Below are 25,335 nucleotides of genomic sequence, written 5' to 3'. Positions count from 1 at the left end.
GAGGAGGAATGAGGAGTTGCTACTAAATGGGTGTACACTGCAGTTGGGCAAGAGTTAAGTTCTTGAGTTCTGCTCTGCTATACATCACTGTACAAAGTTGTACTGTACACCTAAAATTTTGTTATGTGTTTTCCCCACAATTAAAAACATTAATGTTCATTCCTTTAGACTGTGCTGATAGGACTTTTTAACCCATCAAGACTGATAATTTCCACCTATTACTACCTTGAGTGGTCTATCTTTCCCAAAGAATCAGAATTATAAAAATCATAATATACAAAGGGCAGAAATTCTAACTTTATGGGTATAAGTTTATATAGACCACCGACTCTCTGCTACTTCAAAGTTTCTTTGAATTAGATTGTGTCTTATGTTGATCTTAGAAAACATCCATAAGATATTGATAATTAAATGTCTGCCATTTCTCATTAGTGGAAGAATTACATCAACACTTTAGTGAGACTATATGTCAAGTACCTTATCACTGGTAGAAACATGCCAATTTTAACATGTACTGAACTTCAGCATTTAATTCAGTGTACGGAACTAGTTTACAAAGAGCCCTAATCAATACAGAAATGCCAGAAAAAAGAAAATATGTCCAAAAATAAAATGACACACAAAATGGGAGGCTATCAGGTTTTTGGCTCAGTCCTGAATCAGAATGACCTTCAGGGATGCTAAATAGTATTGGTTTCACCACAATATTCTATTGGGTTTATGAACAGTTTTCATAATTACCTTACACCTTCAGGTTCTTCTGCTGTCTTAGGGGCAGTGGCCTGCTGAGGCTCCGTATGAGGATAGGCCTCTGACCCCCACATCATACGAGGCTCAGAGAGGGAAACTGCATGATCTCTTGCAGATCGAGCTATATGCTCAAATGACTCAGAACTGTTGGCTGAACCTTCCATCTGGTCTCTTCTCATCAAAGGCTTAGGAGGAATCATTCCTGCACAAAAGGTCAGAAAAAGATGGGGGTCGCGGTGGGAGGGAGAGAAATGAAATAAACAAAAGCATTAGAGACACAGAATCTAGGTTATTAATTGCTATTTGGTATTCTTGATATACTCAAGCTAAACAAATACTTTTTGCCATAAAATTAATGAACTCAACAAATGATTACTGGCAATTATGTTTTTCCATGAGTGAGGTTTTCATAGTTGCTATTAAATAAACATATTTAAGAACTGAGGAAACAAAGCAAGCAAAACCACAATAGCAGCCTATTTTACCTTATAGGAAAGAAATATAATCAGATGACAAGCATTATAATTCTATGCATGTTAATACAAACATAAGGAGAATCACACCAATAGTAAAAACTTCAGACAAGATATATCCTATAGAAAATATTAATCTAGTTTAATTAGCTGATCAATATGCTATTAATTGTGCCTTTTAAAATTTCAATATCACAATGGGATTTCTTGATCATGTTTTTATCACTTATAAATTTTCCTCAATATTTTGATAATGGGCTGTCTGGATTTATTTTAATAGATTCCATGAAAGGATGCTAATTCTTTTGTTTTTAGCTAAACTACAGTGAAACAAATGTTAGGCTGATAAATGTTGGAAAAAACTAAGATGGAATATATAATATATGGAAAAATTCAAAGCTACAACAAAAGAATGAAACAATGTAGCAAATAGATATTGTTAATGAAACAGTAATTTTCCATCTTAAAAACTTTAAATAACATTTACAAAACAGAGAATAGCTATAGTAATTTGGTCTTACTAGTGTCTGGCATTTAACTACTCTCTGCTAAAAGCAAGTTATCTAATTTTATGATTAAAAATCTAGCAGTCCTTTAAAGTTCTTAAAGGAATTAAGACTAAAAATTGAAGAAACATGAAAAACTTTGAACCTGCATAACTACAAGTGAGCCATGCAACAATGGGGATTTGAACTCACCAGGATGAATGGGAGGAATATCCATAGCAGGTCTACCTGACATCATTCGAGGATCCATGTACGACTGCATCATGAGCCACCTTGGATCAAAGCCCATGGAAGCCAAGTGCTGAGGGTGGGGTTGCATGGGCTGGTACAGAGGTCGGTGTGGCGGAGGAGGGACGGCAGCCCCAGATGGCTGTGAAGGGACCGCCTGGGGAAGGACACCTTGCTGCTGCTGCTGCTGCCACTGCTGCTGTTTCATCTGTTCCTGAAATAGCAGAGCCCTCCAGCTTGAGATTCTAGTTCCATGTGAAACATTAATATGACCAATCAAATCAGAAATAATAGGACATTTGGAATAATTCTAGGAAAAGAATGAAGAGCCATTTAACAGCAAAAGATGGCAAAACAAAAGAACAAAGGAGAAGTTATGGGATCATGACTTAAGCAACTAATCACTCATTAATTATATCGCAGAAACCATTCCCTAGAAAGGGAGGTGGTGTCTATAAAGGAGGCAGATGAAAAAGGAATGACAGAAGTTCAAGGTAAAACCCCTATTAACAAACTATCTTAAAATGGGCAAGAATTTTAGGAAAACCAGTGTGCTTTATGTATCATAGGTTTTATGTCAAATTATTTCTCAGACTATTGAACAATAAACTTTTTCAATTGTACATGATAAAATGTTTTTATTGTTACCTGCTGCCGCTGGAATCTTGGTGGTAAAGACTTCTGAAACTGTTTAAAATAACCAGATAAAACAGCAGGCCGGGGTTGAGACCCTGATTCTGGTTCTGTTTCATGCGCCACTTGTGTGGTCTCTTTTTCACTGCGATTGCTGTCTTGTCTAGTGAAAACCGGGTCATCCTCTGCCCAAAGAAAAGATAAAAGATAATGATAATTTATCTATAACACTTATCAAATACATGTTTGTGGTAAAGTGAAATTATTAGCTATATTTAAAAAGATAACGAAGACAAAATCATCCCCAATACTCGAAAACACTGTTTTGCAGTCTAATATTGATAGCCATCAATGAGGTAACATTAGATTAATAAAATCTTTGATTTCCTCAAAGATGGATTCTTATTAATACTGAGATCACAGGTCCAAATGCTTCACTATATAAAAATCTGTATGATTTTCTGTGATAGTAAAAAATTTCAAATACCTCCTATCTTCCATGGTTTAATAAATATTAATGTTACTATCAACATTTACTTATCGTTCCCAAGAAATTATGTGGAAACACAGACAGCCTATAAATACTTAAAATAAAACGCATTGTATTTTTTTTTAATCAAGGGACTATTATTTATAAAGAAAAAGAATGAATTTAATTCTGATGATAACATAGTGATCCCTGGCTATCTTCAAACATAAATCATTATTCTATGTAAAGGGTGTCAAGTATGATTACACAAAAGGAGAACCATACACATACCAAAAAGAAAAATTTTCATCCCAAAGAAAACCATAGTCATATTCGTTCTAGAAAACAGGTATAAATACAAAAGAAATAAAAGCAGGGTCTCAAAGAGATTTCTGTACACTCACATTCACAGCAGCATTATTCAAAATAAGTACATAAAATGGAAACAATCCAAGTGCTCACCAACAGATGAGTAGATAAGAAAAATGTGGCATATACTAAGCCTTAAAGAAGGGGAAATTCTTATAATATGCTACAATATGGATTAAGCTTGAGGTTGGTATGCCAAGTGAAATAAGCCAGTAACAAAGACAAATGCTGTATGGCTCCACTTATATGAGGTACTTAGAATAGTCAATATCAGAGAGACAGAAAGTAGAGTGGTTGCCACGGGCTGTGGAGAGAGGGAAAGAGGGAGCTATTGTTTACTGGGTACAGAGCTTCAGTTTTGCAAGATGAAGAGTTCGGGAGACGGATGGTGATGATGGCTGCACAGCATTATGAATGTATTAATAGCACTAAACCGTGCACCTAAAAATGGTTAAGATGCTAACTTTTATGTCACATGTATTTAACCACAAGAAAAAAATTAGGGAAACAATATATTAAAGCATCTAATGAAAGTTAATTTCTTCCCCCCCCACAAAAAAACCCCCAAACCCCACAACCTTTGTTTTTTAGATTACACATGAAATTATATTTTAGATTTCTAAAATCAGATTACACACATTAAAATATACAGATATCAACACTTTGAGTAACGTGAAGCATTTTGTAAAGCGTATATAATAATAAATAAGGCTATTATACCTTTATTACAGTTCTCATTTTCTGTTTTTTCTACCACAGGTTCTAAAGCAGGTTCTTTATGTTCGATTTTTTCCTCCACTTTCTCCCTTTCTTTCTTGTCCAACTCCCATTCCTTTTCCTGCTCTTTCGGCTTCTGCAGTTCTAGTTCTCTTTCCTTTTCCTGCTGCCGTTCTAGTTCTTTCTCTTTTTCTTGCTTTTTTTCCTTCTCCATTTCTCTTTGTTTTTCCTGCTCTCTCTCCAGTTCTCTCTCCTTCTCCTGTTGCCTTTCCCTTTCCTTCTCCCGCTCCCGTTCTTGTTCTTTTTCAAGTTCTTTCTCCCGCTCCCGTTCTTTTTCTCGCTCCCTTTCTCTAATTTCCTCTGGAGATGGCTGCTTGTCCACGATGCCCAGCTTCTCATTTAATCGTTTCAGTTTCTCGGCACAAGCTGCCTTCCTCTGTTCTTCCATCCTCCGCTCTTCCTCTTCACGCCGTTTACGAGCACGCTCCACAGCTGCAGAGAGTTCTGACTGCTGCCTTCTTCTTTGCTTCCATATTTCATCTTCATCCGGTACTTGCTGCTTCGGGGGGAAAGGGCCTGGTCTTCCAGGTACTGCCTGTCGGTCCGGAGGAGGATGCTGAAACATTCAGAGAAATTATCCGATGAGATTAAACAAATCTATTTCTGACAAACTGGGGATATAAATAGGCATGGAGAGGGAAGAAAAAAGCTCCACAAAATGTCAGAAATTTTCCTGATACACATACACATTAAAATGCAAACACATTGGATCTAGATTAATTCCCCAAATTAACAGCAGAATCATTAATTCAACCATCTAATATTACTGAGCATGTGCCTACGTATTGTCTGAACATGAGGCTCACTCAGTATTTGTTGAATAAAGTTAGAAGCTGTCACAACATGACTTTCAGAATCTAAATTTAGAGACAAAGGAAATTTAGAATGTGTGTTTTAACAGCAACTGCCGAAGATGGAAGCCAAAAGAGGGAGAAAAAGTCCAGAAAGATGCATGATGTGAGCTCTGAGAAGACAGCAGTGGCTACAGGGAAGGGCGGACAGCTGAAGACACTGCCACTCCACAGAAGGGAGTCCCTAGAAATTGGCCCCAGAAGGAGTGGAAAGAGTGCCAGCTCCAAACTGAGAAATCCAGAAAGGCCCACCTAGAGTCCAAATGGACCAAGGAAGGATCACCTGGCAGACTGAGCTTTAATGATTTAATTTTCAGCTAATGTGTTCTAAAATAAGGACTGTAAGGTCTAAAATCACTGCCAGCGACTATGTAGACTAGCAAAATAAAAAGGGTTGAAACATTAAGGAATTTAAAAAATTTTTGATTTAAAAATACTGATTTTAATAAGCTACTAGGGTGAAGAAACCTAAAAAGCCATATATCTACTCAGAATCCTAAAAAATAATGGTCTGGTGAAAACAGTGGGCTGAATATGAAAAAACAAAACAAAACTCCAGGAAGATAGACTATAAATTACTAACAGTGCTGTCTTAGGCAAACCACTTACATTCTATAGCTCAAAGGCAAGCTGCATAAACAAAGCAATTATATAAAAGTACCTAATGTACACAGTAAACTCAGAACAAGCAATTTTTTTTTAAAAAAGCAACTTCGCTAAAGTATTAATTTACATAAAATGTGATGCACACGCCTGAATACTATTGCCCCGATCAAGACATGGAACCTTCTCACCGCTCCTCTGCCCACATCCTGCCCCCAGCCAGCCTCTGATCCACGTTGGCAAGAAAGGGTAGTTTTGCCTTTCCTAGGATTTCAAGTCATATTATCTTTTGTGCCTGGCTTCTTACGCTCAGGGTAACAGGCTGAGATCACTGTGTGCATCAAGTTTGCTCTATTCCACTGCTGGGTAGTATTCCTTCTCAGGCACACGGCTTTATCTGTGCATGGACATGTGCATTACTTCTAGTTTTTTTAAACTATGAATAAAACAGCTATCAGAATTTATGCCTATGTCTTTGTGTAAGTGTATGTTTTCATTTCTCTGGGATAAATATCTAGGGATGGAATTGCTGAGTCACATGGTATGTATACGTTTCACTTCATAAGAAACGCCAAAAATCACTTATCATCCAAAGTGATGATAAGGTTTCACAGCTCACCAGTAATGTATGAGGGCACCAGCTGCTCTAATCCTCACCAACATTTGGTGTCATCAGCCTTTTTAATTTGGGATGTGTTGTGGTTTTAATTTGCATTTCCTTGGTGACTAAAGATACCCAGCATCTTTTTATGTGCTTGTTGGCCACCTGTATACCTTATTTTGTGAAGTGAATGTTCAAATCACTTTCTTGGGTCTTACTAAGTTGTAATATATTTTTAAATTGTTGACAGTATTACCAGATGTCTAAAAGGGAGTGAGAACACAGCCCTGAGCCCTCCAATACTCAAAGACCAGTACAGGAGGCCCAGAAGAATACAAAATTGAAGAAAGGGAAGAAAATAATATAATGCCTCAAAAGCAAGCAAAAAAAGAGTTTTAAGAAGGACGGAGAGATTAACTTTGTCAACTGCTGCTGAGATTAAGTAAAATGAAGATAAGAGAATTGGATTTGGCAAGATGGAAGTCATTATTGACCTTGATAATAATAGTTTCAAAGGTATAGTGGGAGATATTAATGAGAAAGTGAAGACAAGTATAAATAGCTCACTGAAATGATTTTGCCATGAAGGAAAGCAGAGAAATAGAGTAGAAACTCACAGGGGATGGAGGGTGGGTGAGAGTTAAAGGAGGCCTGGTTTAAAAGATGTTTTGAGAGATAATATTATTGGCAAGTGATCGAAGATGGGATCCAGGGAACACGGAGAAGAGGTAAGGGCAACAGGAAGGCAGTCAGAACAGGAAGGGCACAAAAATGGGAAAAGTGGTTGCTTCTTGTTTTCCTAGCGAAATGAGGAGTTTGCTCATCAGCTAAGAACAAAGAGGGAAGGTTTGAAGAGGTAGACATGTAGGAGCTATAAGGTAAAGAAAGTTGGTAATAGTTATAAATAAAACACATATGCAGAATCTTTCCGAAAACAAAGTCAAATACATATAGATCATAAACCAGCATGTAGTTAAAATTTACCTGCTGTGCAAGCAACTTGGGGGGTGGTGGCAGGTGAGAAGATGGTCCACGTTCCTATGGATTGTTACAAAATAATTAGAGAAAAATATCTACTGGAAATATTTCTGACTGTATTTTTTTTTTTCAGTGAAACCACAAGATTACAAAAAGCAAACCATCATTATTCTTTCTTCGTTTTCACTAAAACTGCAAGATAACTTTACGTTCTATAGAATTACTCTGTGATTTCTATAAGGTTAGGATCTCAAAAGAACTTTGCAAAAAAGTAAAATTTTAGTGTATAAAGTATGGAATTCTAGCCCAGGTAATTTGGCTGCTTAGAAATATGCCTCTAATTTTGAATTTTTATTTATGTAAGCCCAATACTTTTTCTGGATTTTCTCTCTAACATCAAACTAAAACTGAGATTTACCTAAGGAAAAAAACAACATACATCTAAAACATGTTGGAACCAGATACAATATATGGATATTCACTTGCTAATATATACATCAGTGTCACAAACACAGAAAAAATTTAGATATCAAAATATGGTCTATAAAATATTTCTCGGCAGCAAAATATCAGACATATGTCATAGCAATATCTTTACTGATACAGCTCCTAGGGCAATAGAAATTAAGGAGAAAATAAACAAATGGGGTCCCTCCCCGTCCCTGATCGTGCGCTGGTGGGGTCCCTCAGCCTGGCCTGCGCTGTCTCGCAATCCAGAACCCCTTGGGTGATGTCGGAGAGCTGGTTTTGGCTTAATCCTGCAGGCCACGCCAAGGGACCCCAATGGTGCACGAATTCGTGCACCAGGCCGTGTGTGTGTGTGTGTGTGTGTGTGTGTGTGTGTGTGTGTGTGTGTGTGTATTCTATCACAAAGGAATTATCATTTCCCATTATGCCAGTAGGTTAAAACTGACACAAATGATGAAATTTAGAATGAAGAATACTTGAAAAATCCCTTTTCAGAGTTTCCAAATTTATTCTCCAATGGCTAACCAATGCTTTAAGAACAAAATTTAAACCTCCTTTTATAGCATACAAAACTAACGACTGGTTTTTACATAGCTCTTACTCTTGCTCTCACTGCTGGGAATTGCTCTCCCGTGTTTACAGGCTAATTCTTGCTTTAAGTACCAAGTCCTTTGTAAAGGCTTTTCCATAGTATTCTCCAAGAATTTCCTATGTGCATTCTCTCTTGCAGCACTTTATCACAGTGTGCTGTAACTGAAGTTTGTTGACTTTCTTTTGCTTTCATAGACTGCTAGCTACCCACTTTTATGCCCTGAAGGGACGGGTTCCTCCATCTATTTGCGTGACTTCAACTAATACATGGAGTTAAGTGGACTCTCTGGAAGGTAGCTCTTTTTTATTCCGAGTTCTCAATGAAGCTCTTGCTACTCTGAAGTAGGATCAAGTGTATCTGTTGCCCACATACTTACTTCCCTTCTTTAATAATGTTCTTCAAAATGGCTCACAGTTAATAGATGTTTCTAGTCCCTATGTGTGACCTCCCTACTCAGGGTACAATTTCACAGATGACTACTGACTAGGATGTATAAAGTATTCAGTGAACCATAAAGCCCTTCAGCAATGGTAGCCTGGCAAAACAATTTATTCCTCTACTTCGATATGACAGAATTGTTATACAAAAAAAAGGGGCAAAAGTTTAGTTTCTACATAATAATTTTAGTTACTGTATTACAGTTCCTATTATATGCAATAAAATTATGATTTAGATCTAGAGCTATTCAAGAAAAAAATATACCATTTCCGTTTCCTAATAAGTCTTTGTCCAACTCTGATTAATAATGTTAATTCATCCATAGTATCTGCAGTGACAAAGATCTCCTTGAGCCCAACAAACCTGATTAAATGGCAGTCCTTTCCCATAAGGACCTTTTGCTACTGGTGGCTGGGTAGGTATCTGAGATGATGATTTAGTGTTGGACCCCTCATCTGCTTCTTTTCGAGTCTCAGTGTTTTCAGAGGCTTTGGAACCTTGATCCTCACTGAAGAATAAAAAAACCAAGTGAAATAAAAAAGTGAGGTGGACAGACTCTACCTTAAGTAAATGAATTTTCTTTACGTAAAAAGGATATTTCCAGATGGTTTCAAGGGAAAAAAATCTATCAAGGAATGAAAGAGATGGTTTTGTGATGCAGTGGTACTAATTTGTTTATTCAATATATAAACAAATTAGCACCACTATATATACTTATACTGTAGTGGGGACTGAGCTTGCCAAGTTATCACCACAAAATATAAAGTACAGTACTGTCAAAAACAGATGTTCACAGCCCTAGCTGGGGTGACTCAGTGGATAGAGTGTCAGCCTGCGGACCAAATGGTCCTGGGTTCGATTCTTGTCAGGGGCATATACCTTGAATGCAGGCTCCTCCCTGGCCTGGGCCCGGACCCTATTCGGGGCTCATGCAGAAGGCAACCAATTTATGTTTTTTTCACATTGATGCTTCTCTCTGTCTTTCCCTCTCTCTAAAAATCAATGGAAAAATATCCTCAAGTGAGGATTAAAAAATAAAAAATAAAAAATATATATATTCACACCCAACACAACCTGGTAAATGGCCTGTCATTTTCCATCACCCTCACCCAAAGTCCCAACTGAATGCAACTTAATAATATTACAGATACTTAATAACTGTATTGTAATTTATTTTAACTTAATGAAAAAGACAAATCAAATTACAGTATTAAAAAAAAACACCCACAACAAATCACAGCATCTCACAATTGATCACGAAACAGCAGAGTATTACAATGCCATGGCTGAAAAACGACACCAATGTGTGCATGTAAGCAAGCTCCTGTGTATTTTAAAAGCCTAATTGCTATGCCACATAACCTATGTATTCCTGATGCTGGGGCCCCTATATTCCATAAGAAAGAAAAAATAAAGTTCCCATTTTCCAAGACGCTGCTTGTTAAGCTTAAAAAATCAAAGACTTGATGTAGCTTGTCTTGATGTAGTAACCCAAGTAACATTTCTCCAATTTTGTAAATTATAGATCAGGTCAAGCAAGTAATAAGTTTTAAATGGTCCTTAATGTTGTCTCTCAAAATATCTCCAATTAGCCCTAGCTGAATCGCTCAGTTGGTCGGAATGTCGTCCTATACACCAAAAGGTTGTGGGTTCGATCCCCAGTTGGGGCGTGTACGGGAGGCAAGCGATTGCTGTTTCTCCCTCCTTCTCAAAACAATACACACATCCTTGGGTGAGGATTAAAAAAGATCTGCTGATTAATGTTTCTCTCTCATTGATGTTTCTAACTCTCTATCCCTCTCCCTTCCTCTCTATAAAAAATCAATAAAATATATTTAAAAAAAAGATCTCCAATTAGATGGCAGTTATCTAAACATCTTTGTTAAAATATGCACTTTCTTTAGAAAAAAGAAACTTTAATTTATTGATTAGCTGTACTTTTTAAATTGGCTCATTAATCACATCCACACTCAATAAAAGTCCTTGGAATGGAATGTAGAAATTCTATAAAGAACAAATGCCTATTTATAATGAAGCCTCTCAGATTTAATGCCAATAAACTCATACTATTAATCATAAAAGATATCACAACTTACCTGTTGTTTTCTTTAGGACTATTACTTCCTTGCTCATCATCATCACTGAAATTCAGCTGTTCTGTATAATCTACTTCCATCTGGGCACCTATTAAAATAAGGAAAACTCAGAAGGATTGCTTAGAAGCATCAAAAAATTTTAAAAGCTTCATTAATTTTGGCTCTTACCTGCCCAACCTTCATCTGCTTCAGCATCTAAATTATCAAATTTATCAAGCTCCTTCAGTTCTGATGCACTAAGGATGGAGGGGCGTTCAGGCTCAGAGGCCCATGACGGAGGTGGGCCTCTTCCTCGAAGGCCTCTAATGAATGAGAAGTTATAAGGAGAAAAGAATACAAAGTTTTAATAATTCTAAATTAAAAGATTAGAATTTAGTTCATTTCAATTCAGCAATGTTTTATATACGATATACAAAATATAGTGCATTTATATGAAGAAATTATAATATTAAAATATAAATTTAGGACAATACATAATTCTTATGCAAGTGTTTAATAGCAGACAAGGTTTTTTAATTGTCAAAGGTTTAAAATAAAATAAATATATGTTAAAGGAAAATATGGCTAATACTAATCTCAAAATACAGAACTTTAACAAAAACCATCATTCAGGAGGATGCTGAGCATTAAGCAAAAAGAGAATGGGGAGTCCTTAACATTATAGAAGAAGGGCTAATAAACAAGTGTCATTGATTTTTAGTGCCATAATTGTCAGTTTTCAGAATTTTATGTAAGATAATTTTGTTGTATAAAAGCTAGCCAAGTATACAATAGTACTTTGAGAACAGAAAAATAAATCAGTTATCACAATCCACTCAACTGCCAGAAAATCTTAATGAACATATATATGTGTTTCATGTGGACTTTAATCATTTAGTAGTCTTACTTGTTTGTTTCAGATAAAGAAGGTGGAAACCTCATGGGACCATGAAGAGGAGGATATGCCATCCTCGGATACTGTTGAAACATCTGAATGTGGGAAAAAAACATTGATAAATACCATTTGTAAGATTACTGCCTCCACCAAGTGTTTACAAATGATAACAACCAGCACACATCATAGGAAGAACTTGTTATCCCGTTAACAAAATTACATAAAGGTGATTGTGAACTGACATGAAAAACTAGAAAAGATATGCATGCACCCCAGAAAACAGCAAAGCCTTAAATTAACCCCGTGGTTGGGAGCCGCAGTTTGCCGACCACTGCCTTAACCAAATTCAAATACTTGAAAGGAAATAATGTGAGACCTGATCCTAATGCAGGGGCAGATTAATTGAAGGCAGATTTGCTGATAAAGAGAAACTAAGTTCAGGTAAAAATAAGGGAGAGTTTATACCCCAAGGGGGGTGGACGGGGAGTGGCTTGGAGATTTCCTATGGGTAGGCACAGGTGGATTCTGAGTCAAGTTACTATGCAGACAGTAATTATAAACTGAGACATCTGGGATTTGCTTTAATAATCCAAGATGGTGGGAAACAGGAGATAAGAGTGACCACAAATTAACTGTTAAATATGGATGGTAGATATGGGAAGAGAGAGGTTCACTGTCCTATTATTTCTATTTTTACATATGTTTAAAATATTCCATAATGAAAAGCTAAAAAAGATATACCAATAAAGACTTGAGAACTAAAGCAGTATTAACCCTTTCTGTGCCATACATGACTCCTTTGGCAGTCTGATCAATTCTATAGACTTTTAAAATAAAAATGTCTTAAAATGCACAATCTATAGATGTGAAGTATGACAATTATACTAAAATTCTGTCACCACAATATTTAAAAAACAAATGTCACATAGTAGTGTATGTGCTTCTTTATTAGGTCATTAAATAACAAGTGGGTCTCTCCATGGGCCGAATAAATATTATGAAGTAATGTTGAGTATAAACAACATTTTGAAATATCTAAAACGATGTAATGTGATATGAAAATATCAATGACCCCTATTAATAATAAAAACACAGGTATTGTGATTTGTTTCCTAATTCATTATCCAAGAAAATGCTAATTTTTATTAGTTGTTAATGAAAATAAAAACCTAAACTTTTCCCCATTCCAAATCTTTTTTTGGAACCCCGATCAAACAACTCTTATTTAAGCACTTGCTATTTAGCAATACTCACGTAAGGAGGCATCATAGCTCGGTACTGGGAAGCCAGGGCAGGCTGCTGTCCATTCAGTTTAGCCTGTGGAGGACCACAAGCTATCCTCTTTTCTACTACTTTGAGGATGTCATTTTGCTCTGATGACCCGGCTGTGCTTTCATCCTGGCCAGGAAGCTTTTCATCTTGGTCAGATGTTGAGGGTGAGCCAGCAGACTTACCACCGTCTCTCCAACAAGCAACATCTGGTACAGAGGGAGATAAGAAAGGAATAAGGAAAAATCTGAAAATGTAACAGAGTGAAAATCTAATCTAGGCCCTACTAAAGCTTCAGGTAGTCAAGAGCAGTGGCAGAGAAGATGTACCTCAGAAGGTGTCACCAAAACAAAATATGTGGTAGGGGAAGAAAACATTAGTAGTTCTCTATTAAGCTTTACCAATATTTGATATGGAGTTTAAAATCACAGTTATGCCTGAAGCTCCTTAGGGTAGGGGAGTAAGAGTTCTACAACCCAGAAGGTTTGACAATAATGCTCATTCATGTTTTCAATCTACTATTGCTAGTTATATGTGACCAAGTGAGCAGATTTAGTGACTATATTATCTGGTTCAACTACACTTAACCAAGTAAGACTGGTAAGTGGTTTTACAAGGAACCCTTGTTTGGTAGGTAGCCTCAAAGGGTCTTTTATCACCTGGTATTCACACCCTGTCTACCACCCACTCACAGTGTACCAGGACTGATCTGTGTAATCTGCAGAATAGAACAGAAGGGATGGCAGGTCAACATGAGTGAGCTTGGAACAGCAGCCCTAGTAAAGTCAGCATCAGATGACAGCTTTACTTCAACTGTGAAGGGAGTTCCTGAGCCAGAATCTCCAGCTAAGCTGCTTCCACATTCCTTGACTCTCAGGTACTGTGTAAAACCGTGAGTCCATTCAGTTTCTTGTTTTGTTTTTTTTTAAAATATATATTTTATTGATTTTTTACAGAGAGGAAGGGAGAGGAATAGAGAGTTGGAAACATCGATGAGAGAGAGACATCGATCAGCTGCCTCCTGCACACCTCCTACTGGGGATGTGCCCACAACCAAGGTACATGCCCTTGACCGGAATCGAACCTGGGACCTTTCAGTCCACAGGCTGACGCTCCATCCATTGAGCCAAACCAGTCAGGGCTCAGTTTCTTGTTTAAAGTTGCCAAATTTGTTTTGCAGCAATAGATAAGTGATGAAAATCAAAGGAAAATAGCAGAGCTGACATTCTATTCCTAATATAAATTCCTGAACATCATGGCACTTAAAAAAAAAAAAAAGATGCCCTGATTGGGTGGCTCGGTTAGTTAGAATGTCGTCCCATCCACCAAAGGGCCATGGATTCAATTCCTGGTCAGGGCACATACCTACGTTGAGGGTTTGTTCCCCACTTGGGATGAGCATAGGAGGCAACCCATCTGTGTTTCTCTTCCTCTCCCTTCCTCTTTCTTAAAAAACATATCCTCAGGTGAGGATTAAATAAACAAATAAGATGATTTACCCAGACCTGACAAGAAATGAGCCCCAAAATACAAAATGTATCAGGGTATCAGAAATATGAATTTGTAACCATTACTGTAAAGAGGAACTTCCCCAGGAATACAGGTCCTTTGAGATATTTGGTAATGACAATATGAAACTAATACAAATAATAAGCCTTAAAGAAATCTCAAAGACTTTATATTTCTACTAGAGGCCCGGTGCACAAAAATTTGTGCACTCGGGAGGGGGGGGGGGGAGAGGGGGTCCCTCAGCCCGGCCTGTGCCCTCTCGCAGTCTGGGACCCCTCGGGAGATAATGACCTGCTGGGTTAGGCCTGCTCCCGGGTGGCAGAGGGCAGGCCCAATCCCTAGGTGCAGCCCCTGGTCGGGCTCAGAGCAGGGCCGATTGGGGAGTTGCACAGAGCAGGGAGGATCGGGAGGTTGCGATGCCACCCCTAGTCACGCTCAGGATAGGGCCGATTGGGGGGTTGGGGCACCGCCCCCTGTCACACTCAAGGCAGGGTTGATAGGGAGGTTGAGGCACCACCCCCTGTCACACTCAAGGCAGGGTTGATAGGGAGGTTGAGGCACCACCCCCTGTCACGCACAGAGCAGGGCCGATCAGGGGGTTGGGGCGCTGCCTCCTGTCACACACAGAGCAGGGCCGAACAGAGGTTTGGGGCGCCGCACCCTGTCACACACAGAGCCACAGGGCGATGAGGGGGTTTGGTTGCTGCCCCCTGTCATGCCGGGAGGCCTCGCTGCTCTGCTGATCCTGGTGCTGGGAGGCATATTACCCTTTTACTATATAGGATAGAGGCCTGGTGCATGGGTGGGGGCCGGCTGGTTTGCCCTGAAGGGTGTCCTGGTTCAGGGTGGGGGTCCCCACTGGGGTGCCTGGCCAGTCTGGGTGAGGGGCTGAGGGCCGTTTTCAGGCTGGCGGATGACTGAAGCTCCCAACCTGTTCTTTTTTTTAAATTCTGGGCCAGCTTTAGCTCTGAGGCTCAGCTCCAGCTCTGAGGCCTTGGCTGCTGAAAGCAGGTTTCTGGCCTTTGTTTACCTTCTGTATTTGAAACAATGTTGCGGTCCTGCTGGCTGAAGCCCGGCTGACTAAAGCAGGTTTCTGGGGTTTTGTTTAGCTTCTATATTTGCAACATAGTTGCTTAGAGTTGCAGCTGAGAGGCCGGCAAGGCAGGTGGGGAACTTGGCTTCCTCCGTCACTGGAGCAAGCAAGCCTCCTGTTCACTTCAGTGCATGGCTGCTGGCCGCCATCTTGGTTGGCAGTTAATTTGCATATCTCACTGATTAGCCAATGGGAAGGGTAGCGGAGGTACGGCTAATTACCATGTTTCTCTTTTATTAGATAGGATTTCAAATTTTTGCTTTGTAATATACATAATGCAAGTATCTCTCACTATCCAAACTTATTTGGTTCCTGGGTTTGAGTTCAAAAGCAAGGGATCCCTAAATATTAATGGAGTAGCAAAAGAATAATTTATAAATACATAAGTACATGCATATTCGAGGTTTGCCTTAAATATTTTACTATTGTAAAAACAACCAAATATTAATGTGCAAATAAGTCACCTAGGCATCTTGTTAAGATGTATACTTCCAACAAGTTCTCAAGTTGAACTGATACTGTTAATGTAGAAACCACACTTGAATGGCGAACAACTAGTTACTGTCTGCCTTTTAAAAGTAGGCAAGTCATACATACAACACTAGCAGGCAGGAAGTTACATCACAAGATAAAACACAAATGTAACCTCATTCTAGGTTTTTATTAAACAGAAAGTACTCTTACTTGGTGGGCGTAAACTGGGTCCAGGTCCATAGTTGTCATCATTTGCTTCTTTTTCTTTTTTTTCCTGATCCCCAGCTGCCTGCAAGCTGGGAAATTCTTGCTGAAAATGACTATTCACCTGGATTCCTATAGATTTTTTTTTAAAAAAAAAAAACACAGTGAATGTAACTTTCATACCAAAGAATATTCAAAACCCTCCCAGGATAGAGTTCTCTGCCTTCTTCTGGTAAATTATTGCATATTTCAATGATGATTATTCGTATCCACAAAACTTTTTAATTATTTAGATTTAGAAACCCTTGGAAAGTTAATGAACAGCCATGAGGAGATAAAGATCTAAGGAACATCCCAGACACTGTCACAGAGGACTCACTAAGATGAAGCAAGTGAAGAGTTTCACTTTTGTTTCTCTCTCATTTATTTCAATAGAAGTAAATTCCCTAATACCTCTAAGAATCAGTTCGAATTATATCACTGAAAAAGATTTTTTCTGGTTAATCCTTCCTCAAGGATATATTTTTCCATTGATTTTAGAGAGAGTAAAAGGGAGGGGGAGAGACAGAGAAAACATCCATGTCAGAGAGACACTTGATTGGTTGCCTCCCACACGCACCTCGACCAGTGCTGGGGATCGAGCCTGCAACCAAGGTACATACATGCCCTTGACCAGAATCAAACCTGTGACCCTTTAGTCTGTGGGCTGACGTTCTATCCATTGAACCAAACCAGCTAGGGCTGAAATAGATTTTAATGAATACTGCAAGTACCATGGTGAGGCTAAAATGCCTTCATTTCATTGCCTACTTTCACTTAATTTACTGTTGAGCTACTAGTTGACCCTCACTCTTCACCTACCTACCCTATCTGCCCGCGTATTTATGTTCTACTTGTATATATTAAAAGAGCTGATTTTATTAGCTTCAGGGCTTAGATGAATTTTTCCGTACAATATTTTATAGACATTTCCTGTTTTTAAGTGGAAAAATTTTTGCTAGGGTGTCCACAATTCCCTGTGGGGAGAGAAGTATTCAAAACTATTATGTTTTGGGTTACTCTCTAGTTCTACTCTACCATGGAAATCATGAGCAGTATGTTTGAAACAGAGAGGTCAGGGTACATAGATGAAGATGAATATGGTTTCTAGCAATCTACATGTACTTGTCTCAAACAGTTGAAAGTACAAGCTTTATCTGGTCATGTAGGATAAAGATAAAATAATATGGGACAGAGTGTATCCTAAAGACTCCTTCTTAAATCTTACTGATTATCATTAGGGCATACATAGCTCTTGACCTAGAATCTTAATTAGCTAAGAGATTTTTAAAAGACACCTAATAGGGCCTGAGTATATCCTTTGACAATGTTCTCCGCCCTGCCAGCACACTAATCCACCCTGTATCTCCTGCATGGCTGTTCAGTAACTATCAAGCCTGACCATGTGCCCCAGCTAATGTCCACTTACCATCTCCTTGCCCACCTTGCTTGTTACTGGCCCATGATTTTGGAGCAGGTGCTACTTCTGGGGGAGCTGCAACCCCAGGTTTTGGCTGTGCTGGTGGAACTTCTGGTGTTCTTAAAAAAAATATGAATCCATTATTTCAGATATTTTATGTTTAAATAAAATAAACTGAATGTTGTATTTAAGGTGAATTTCTGTACAATTATTCTGGCTACATATTTTCTCACAGATGCAGCCTCCACAGAAGCTTTCCCTCTGCAACATCCCTTTAAATGAAGTATAGCTGTTTTTGTCCCCTTTCATTTCTACCTTTGGATAAATACCCCAAGGAGAAGACAGCTCTGCTTACTTCCATTTTGTAAAAAAGAAACACTCATTATTGAACATAGCTCCCCAAAACCTATTTTGAAGAAGTGAACATTTATAATTTGAATTAACAGTTTAGACATACATACGGTCTGGAGTGATGGAATTAGCCAGGGCATAAGGCAAGCTCTCCATCTGGCAGTAAACAGGTTCACCACTGTACTTATTTCTGTATTCAAAGGTAACAGCAATCTGCCTCATGCACCCCAAGTAAAAGGTGTTTTAAAAAGGGTTTACAGTTTTATTCAATCCTTATAATGAGTTAATGCTTAAATATGGAAAAGGTGGTTAAGAGACTTAAGAAATACAATATATTTCTGGTATACTCAGACCTCTGCCTTACTACTGCAAAATAATTCTACAACAACTAAGAAGCAGAGGATAGTCCATCTTTGACAAGCTTTACTCCAGTAGTCAAATCTACTATACAGAGCTCCCCAAACAAGAGCACAGAATTTTGATGATATAGGCAAAAAGCATTAAGTACCCAGATACTTGCCTTTTTTTTTTAATTACTGCTACTTAAACTGACCATTCAACAAATTAAGAGCCCCGCATAATCCTTGACCTACAGAATGTTAAATATTTGTTGAATGAATTATGATTAACAGGGATACTAATTCTATCCCAGCTTTCCTGCTAATTCTTTATTCAGTGAAATAATACCACTTGAGCACCTACAATGTGCATCAGGCAGTTTCAGGGAACCAGGCAGACAGAAATTCTTTGTGCCATGGAATTATTCAATATAATCCACTTCCAATCACACTAGAAAGAGAAAGCCTGATTTGGTAGGAGTGGGGGAGGAGGGAACCTGACAGAGGGTTATAAGAAAAGTTGTTATTATCAACTGTCATTGTTCTGTCTTAACGCATGGAATTATTGCCACTAAACCCACTTACAGGGAAAATGAATCAAAAGTTTGACTTGATGGACTTTAAAGGGCATGAGATATATAATATACCCAGCACAACACCTAGCTAATAGAAGGAACTTAAACATAAGTTCCCTACCAAGAAAGGGGGCTGGTTTCACTCTTTACTAGACGTTGACTTACTTTTCTTCTTCATGCTGCTCTTGTTTTGATGCCCATCCCGTGCCATCTTTAGGTACAATGTTCACATTAGGATCATTGCCTTTGTTTTCTGCTTTGAGACTTGGGAGGTTAGCGGGTGGAGGCATGCGCCGTGAAATACCAACTTTTCCAAGACTCTGTAATCCATGTCGAGCTGCAACTAAAGATCAATAACATCAACTTTCTTAGAACATCTATTTTATTACCCACTTTATTCTTAAAACAATATAGAAATAGAAATTAATGAAATCTGGAACTATTATTTCCTCACATTTTAAGGTCAGAATCTTTAAGCCACACATCTGCAACAAAATCCAATGCAGAGATTATATTTAAAATAAACTATCAAGCCACTAACCAGATGCTGTAAAAATTCTAACAATAAATCCTATACACAATGAAAAGGTGAACACTGACAATGCCAGTTTTGTAATTTTTTTGGAGAATCTATTTCAAACTCAAAAACTTAGTATGTTAAAGAATAAATTTGCTGATTTTATGTGCATAATGAACACTGCTAATGTAACATATGTGGTCCAGCTTTCACTTTTCATTGTAAACACTGGGTTTAAGGTATCAAAAAACAAAACCAAGACACCACAGGACTCTTTCTAGTCCATAATATGAAATGGAAATAAATCCCACTAACATGTATCTCTATGCCTACCAATCTCCTTGCACCAGTTTCCTCTTTGGACCACACAACTCTACTTTTCTGCTAATAACAAACAAGAAAAACAAACAAACATGTTTATAGATTTTAACTGTAAGAGATATATCTCATATCCCCTGAAAAGTGTGGTGTACATAAAAAGCTCACTGTAAATAGGGTGTGTGGACATGGGTTTGTCCCACTTCTTAGCAGCAAAAGCTCCAGTGCACCACTTACTGGTATAGTAACAAAAGCACAAAAGCCATAAAAATATAAATGCCATTTAATTTTACTCACCTGTGGTTTTCTGAGTTTCTAATGATTTACCCTTGTAAGTATTAAATAAACTGAGTGTCGCATACTTTTTCCCATCCTTTGCTTTTGTACTCTGGCCTGACTTCTCCGACATTTCGGTGGAAACTCATCGAGTCCAAAACCGCCGGCCACACCCCTTAAAACCAGTCTTAGAGATGCACATAAAAAAAGAAAAAAAAGAGAAAATCTTATAATTTATTAGCCTTCTAAAAACTCCTAAAATTCAAATGTTCACAGAAATTCTGAAAAAATAAAAACACAGAGAAATGAAATCAATCTTCAATTAACTCACATCAATAAGAATTCACAAATTAGCTCTCATACTATTGCCCTTCAGTTTAAGAAATGCCCTGGGAGCAAACCTACAAAGCCCATCTGTATCTATACCCATCTTTCCCAAGGGCTTCCCTTCCTCCACCTATGGTTATAGTGGTTCTCAGCATCACCTAGAAACTTGTTAGAAATGCAAATTCTCAGGCCCATCCCAGACCTACTGAATCAAACACTGAGGATGGGCCCAGTACTCTGCATTTTACTCATCAAGTCCTCCAGATAATTCTGTGACATACAAAAGTTTAGGGCTCACTGACTTATTATAAGCAGATATATTCTAAAGAGTGGTTCTTAATTCTCTCTGCACATTAAAACCAACCAGGGGATTTCAAATACATGAGAATCTGGGGTGCTGGGGTGGGGCCTGCACATCAATCATTATTTTGAAAAGCTCCTCTAGTGATTCTAATAGGAGAGCACTCTTCACACCACTGCCACAAAGGAAGTGTGTAGCTTTCCTCCCATTCCACCTGAGGCCAGACCTTCCTCCCATGACATCCTTCCAGTCCTCATCTTCTTTCTCATTCTAAATTCTTCTCTGTAGGGAATCTTCCACTCCCACGGTTTCAACTACCAACTGGTCACCCCAAAATCTGAATCTCCAGCCCAGAACTCTGTGCTCCTAAAGAACATATCCCACTGGCTATTTACATATCTTTGTTTTGAATAAAGTTTCAACTTTACCTCAAACACAGGCATCTATTTTATATTAAGGATTTCAGAAACAAGATGACCAAATTATTCTACATAGCACAATGGAAAATGGTAGTTAAAAAATTAAAATGACAGTCAACAGACAACCTATTTCAACATTTGGAAAATGTGAAAGCTATAAAATAGAACTCAACAAACTGAACAAAAAAATCTATGCTATGGACAATTCACTAGAGAAATACCAATAAGCAAATGTATCAAAATGTTCAATTTTATAAGTAAACAAAAATTAAAATAACAAGGTAGGGGGTTCAGCTTGTCCTTTGCTTACACAAGGAAAACAATAAGACATTACACAACTGAACCACAGGGTGACGGAATATTTAATTCAATTCTAGCCATCAAAAAACATTAGGGCTTGGAAAGAATCATAAAATGAACCTAATTTCTCTATTTAATAGCAAAACCAAACCAAAAATTATAAGAAGTTTCCAAATACAGCCCTGGCCGATGTGACTCAGTGGTTAGAGTGTCAGGTCTTGTGTTCGATTTCTGATCAAGGGCCCATGCGGGAGGCAATCAACTGTTGTGTGTCTCTCTCATATAAATGTCCCCACGCCTCCTCCCTCCCTCCCTCCAATCCACTGCCTAAAAAAAAGAAAAAGAAAAAAATTTAAATCAATAGGGGGAAAAAAATGCCAAATACAAAAAATAAGCAACCGACTCCAAAAGCCACAATATGATTTATATTAGGTCAAAGTAAAAGTGACTGCAAATATATTAAATTAATATTTGAGTAGTTCTTTTTAAGGTTCAAAATTCTATAAAGTTTCTCCTTCCACTATTAAATTACTGTCTATACTATGCTCTTCAGTGTTTTCATATGCTTATGAGTTTTTATGTTTTTTAAAGTATTTACTATACCAGAAAAAGCAGACCACAAATACATATGATTGTAGTTAGAGTAAATGAAATGAAAAGTAATCAAAAATTAATCGAGACACATCAATATGTGTGTGTGAGAGAGATACCCATTGCTATAAACGAATATGTATTTCTGAAGGCTAAGAATTTGTAGCCATAAACTATAAGACTGAATAAACCAGAAAGTCCAATTCACTATAATGGTTTGCCCATTAAATGTGGGCACTTTTAATTTAAAGCCAAAGTTTAATTTAGCCTACTACCTTTTTTGGTGTTTTGCTTCTGAAAGGCTTGAGAGACACTCTGAAACTCTCAATTAGATCAAAACTTCATCAACATATACTTGAGAGAAAAATCAGTGACTAGTTTAAAAATATTACTTAACTACATTAAATAAAATAATGTATATATATTTTAAAAAGATTCCTTTTAGGACAAAGTGTCAAAATAATCTAACCAATCCAGAATAAGCACCATCAAGACTTAGCTTCACTTTGTATAATTTATTTAAAAATACTTTTAAAAATGTAAGTCCTGTTTGGATGACTAAAATGAATTGAAGAATCATGGACCCAGAGCAAGGAAGAACAGTGATAACTTACAGATGGAAAACAAATAAAGTGAGCCCTATCGTTTCCTGAACTTATTGCCTGGAGACTTCCCAGGTGATGGCACTAAGAAGGAGTTCAAGTGGAGGCTGGTAGATTCCCTAAGTTGAAAAAAACGAGTCTGATACCACAGCGTGACCAAAGTAACTAGGATATAATATTGGAAAGAAGAGAGCTATCCAGATAGAAAAATGCTACAGATCTGAAGAGGACCCCCTCGTATATTCAGCAGAATACTACTGTGCACACATGTGTGAGGAAACGACCCTAAGCTAGGAAAGAACCACTTGTAATAATTAGAGGAATAGTGTCTGTTGCTCACTAAGTAAGGGCTGAGAATAGTTACTATTCTCACCAGCTAAGACATTTTTTAAAACCTCATAATTCACTGGGCATTGGCAGAGTATTCAGAAATGCCTTATCTCATTGGTGGTAAAAAAGTACCCCTAGAGCAGTGGTCGGCAAACTCATTAGTCAACAGAGCCAAATATCAACAGTACAATGATTGAAATTTCTTTTGAGAGCCAAATTTTTTAAACTTAAACTATATAGGTAGGTACATTGTTATTAACTTAATTAGGGTACTCCTAAGGCTTAGGAGAGCCACACTCAAGGGGCCAAAGAGCCGCATGTGGCTCGCAAGCCACAGTTTGCCGACCACGGCCCTAGAGTAAATACTGCTCTGGTCTTGCCTAACAAATCTTAAAGCAACTCAAAATGATCAAAGTGTTTCCAGGAAACTGAGTCCCAAACAAATTTAAAGATTCTATATATAAAAGCCTAAGGACAGAATGACTGGTTGCTATGATGCACACTGACCACCAGGGGGCAGACGCTCAACGCAGGAGCTGTTCCCTGGTGGTCAGTGTGCTCCCAAAGCTGGAGCGCCGCTCAGCTGACCGCCAGGTGCCAGACGCCAGGCTCATGGCTGGTAAACACAGCTCTGCGGGGGCACGAGCCTCTCCCGCCACAGGTGCAGTGGGGCTGGGATGAATGGGAGCCACGTGGCACCCTCTCCGACCACCTGCCGCTTCCAGGGGTCCTGGATTGCGAGAGGGCGCAGGCCAGGCTGAGGGACCCCACCAGTGCACAAATCCATGCACCGGGCCTCTAGTATTTATATAAAATGAAAGTATCCAGCACCCAAGAAGGCAATATCCACACTGTAGCGTCCAATTAAAAATTATTATTCAGCCCTGACTGGTTTGGCTCAGTGGATACAGTGTTGGCCTGCGGACTGAAGGGTCCCAGGTTCGATTCCAGTCAAGGGCATGTACCTTGGTTGCGGGCACATCCCCAGTGGGGGGTGTGCAGGAGGCAGCTGATCGATGTTTCTCTCTCATCGATGTTTCTAATTCTCTATCCCTCTCCCTTCCTCTCTGTAAAAAACCAATAAAATATATTTTTAAAAAATTATTATTCAGCCTGGCTAGTGTGGCTCAGCAGTTGAACATTGATCCAGGAACCAAGAGGCCATCGGTTAGATTCCTGGTCAGGGCACATGCTCGGGGGTTTCAGACTCCAAACCCATTGGGGGGGGGGCATGCAGGAGGCAGCCGATGCCTGGTGTTTCTATCTCTCTCCCTTCCTCTGTCTCAAGAAATCAATAAAAACATATTAAAAAAATTATTATGTAGGCAAAGAAACAAGAAAATATGAACCAATTAAGGAGAATAATCAATCAACTAAAACCAACCCAATTGACCCAGATGTTAGAATTACTGTACAAGAATATGAAATGCTTCTTTATTAAAACTGCATTCTATACATTCAACAAGTAGCAATAAACAATAAGAACTTGAAACTAAAGTACAACTTATGATAGCAATTAAAAATATGAAATACTCAGTGATATAGCTGCTGACAAAAATGTGTAAGATTTGTATACTGAAAACTGTAAAACATTAAAGACTTAGATAAATGGAGATATGCTGTGTTCATGGGTTAAAGGACCCAAAATTAAGATGTCAATTCTTGCCAAATTGATCTATAGATTCAAAGAAATCCCAACCAAAATCTCAGAAAAAAAATTGAGGATAGAGGGTTGAATTTATCAACATGATTCCAAAATCCACAAGGAAATGGACAGGATCTAGAAAAACCAAAAAACACTTTGTAAAGAAGAAAAATGGTGGAGGGCCAATGTTACCTGATTTCAAGACATGTAAAACACAATGAAGATGTGATACTGGTGTAAAAATAGAAAAGTGAATGGAACAGAATAGAGTCTATGTGACCTGATGAAGGTGTCACCTAAGGTTATAGCAGTGTGCCATCAAACCAACACATTGTATAATTCAAATTTACACACGCTAATTCTATATCAATTTTTTTAAAAAGAACTATAGACAATATGTAAAACCTTAAACTACAAAACTGCCAAGCCTGGGTTAGATAGACTTCTTAGTACACACAAAAAAATAATCCATAAAAGATGAAATTTATAAGTTGGCTTTTTGCTTTTTGAAAGATGATCTAACACTGCATCAGAGATCTACAAATGACAAGCAAACACATGAATAGATGTTCAGCATTTCAGCATTAGTATTTGGGAAATGCAAATTTAAAACCAAATGAGATATTTCATACATCTACTCTATTGACTAAAATTACACACAGTTATACCAAATATTGATAAGGATGTACAAGAAGTGGAACTCTCACAGCTCGCTCATGGAAATGTAAAAT

General features: G+C 38.1%; 1 protein-coding gene across 28 annotated transcripts in view; it reads right to left on the bottom strand.

Annotated features, from left to right (window-relative positions):
• PRRC2C (proline rich coiled-coil 2C) overlaps nt 1–25,335 on the bottom strand; it is a 77,559-nt gene that overhangs the window by 37,509 nt on the left and 14,715 nt on the right. For 20 of the 28 annotated variants that reach the window (XR_002827213.1, XR_002827212.1, XR_002827214.1 and 17 more), the window contains exons 2-15: nt 20,111–20,276; nt 19,144–19,321; nt 17,724–17,833; nt 16,262–16,387; nt 12,961–13,184; nt 11,719–11,801; nt 11,001–11,134; nt 10,833–10,920; nt 9,100–9,244; nt 7,245–7,298; nt 4,149–4,761; nt 2,606–2,775; nt 1,922–2,171; nt 742–952 (exon numbers count right to left, since the gene is read on the bottom strand). Coding sequence is in view for 25 of the 28 variants with exons in the window: in XM_014448822.2 (XP_014304308.1) it covers nt 742–952; nt 1,922–2,171; nt 2,606–2,775; nt 4,149–4,761; nt 7,245–7,298; nt 9,100–9,244; nt 10,833–10,920; nt 11,001–11,134; nt 11,719–11,801; nt 12,961–13,184; nt 16,262–16,387; nt 17,724–17,833; nt 19,144–19,321; nt 20,111–20,222 (2,498 nt within the window). In the remaining 3 variants the exon portion in view is untranslated. Of the gene's footprint in view, nt 1–741; nt 953–1,921; nt 2,172–2,605; nt 2,776–4,148; nt 4,762–7,244; nt 7,299–9,099; nt 9,245–10,832; nt 10,921–11,000; nt 11,135–11,718; nt 11,802–12,960; nt 13,185–16,261; nt 16,388–17,723; nt 17,834–19,139; nt 19,322–20,110; nt 20,277–25,335 lie in introns of those variants that run through there. The other 8 variants (XM_023747627.1, XM_023747632.1, XM_014448825.2 and 5 more) reach the window with 7 other exon arrangements.

The sequence above is a fragment of the Myotis lucifugus genome, unplaced genomic scaffold (assembly GCF_000147115.1).
Source record: "Myotis lucifugus unplaced genomic scaffold, Myoluc2.0 scaffold_934, whole genome shotgun sequence".
Taxonomy (NCBI): domain Eukaryota; kingdom Metazoa; phylum Chordata; class Mammalia; order Chiroptera; family Vespertilionidae; genus Myotis; species Myotis lucifugus.
Note: the sequence above shows the minus strand (reverse complement) of the source record. Positions and strands in the feature narration are given on the sequence as shown.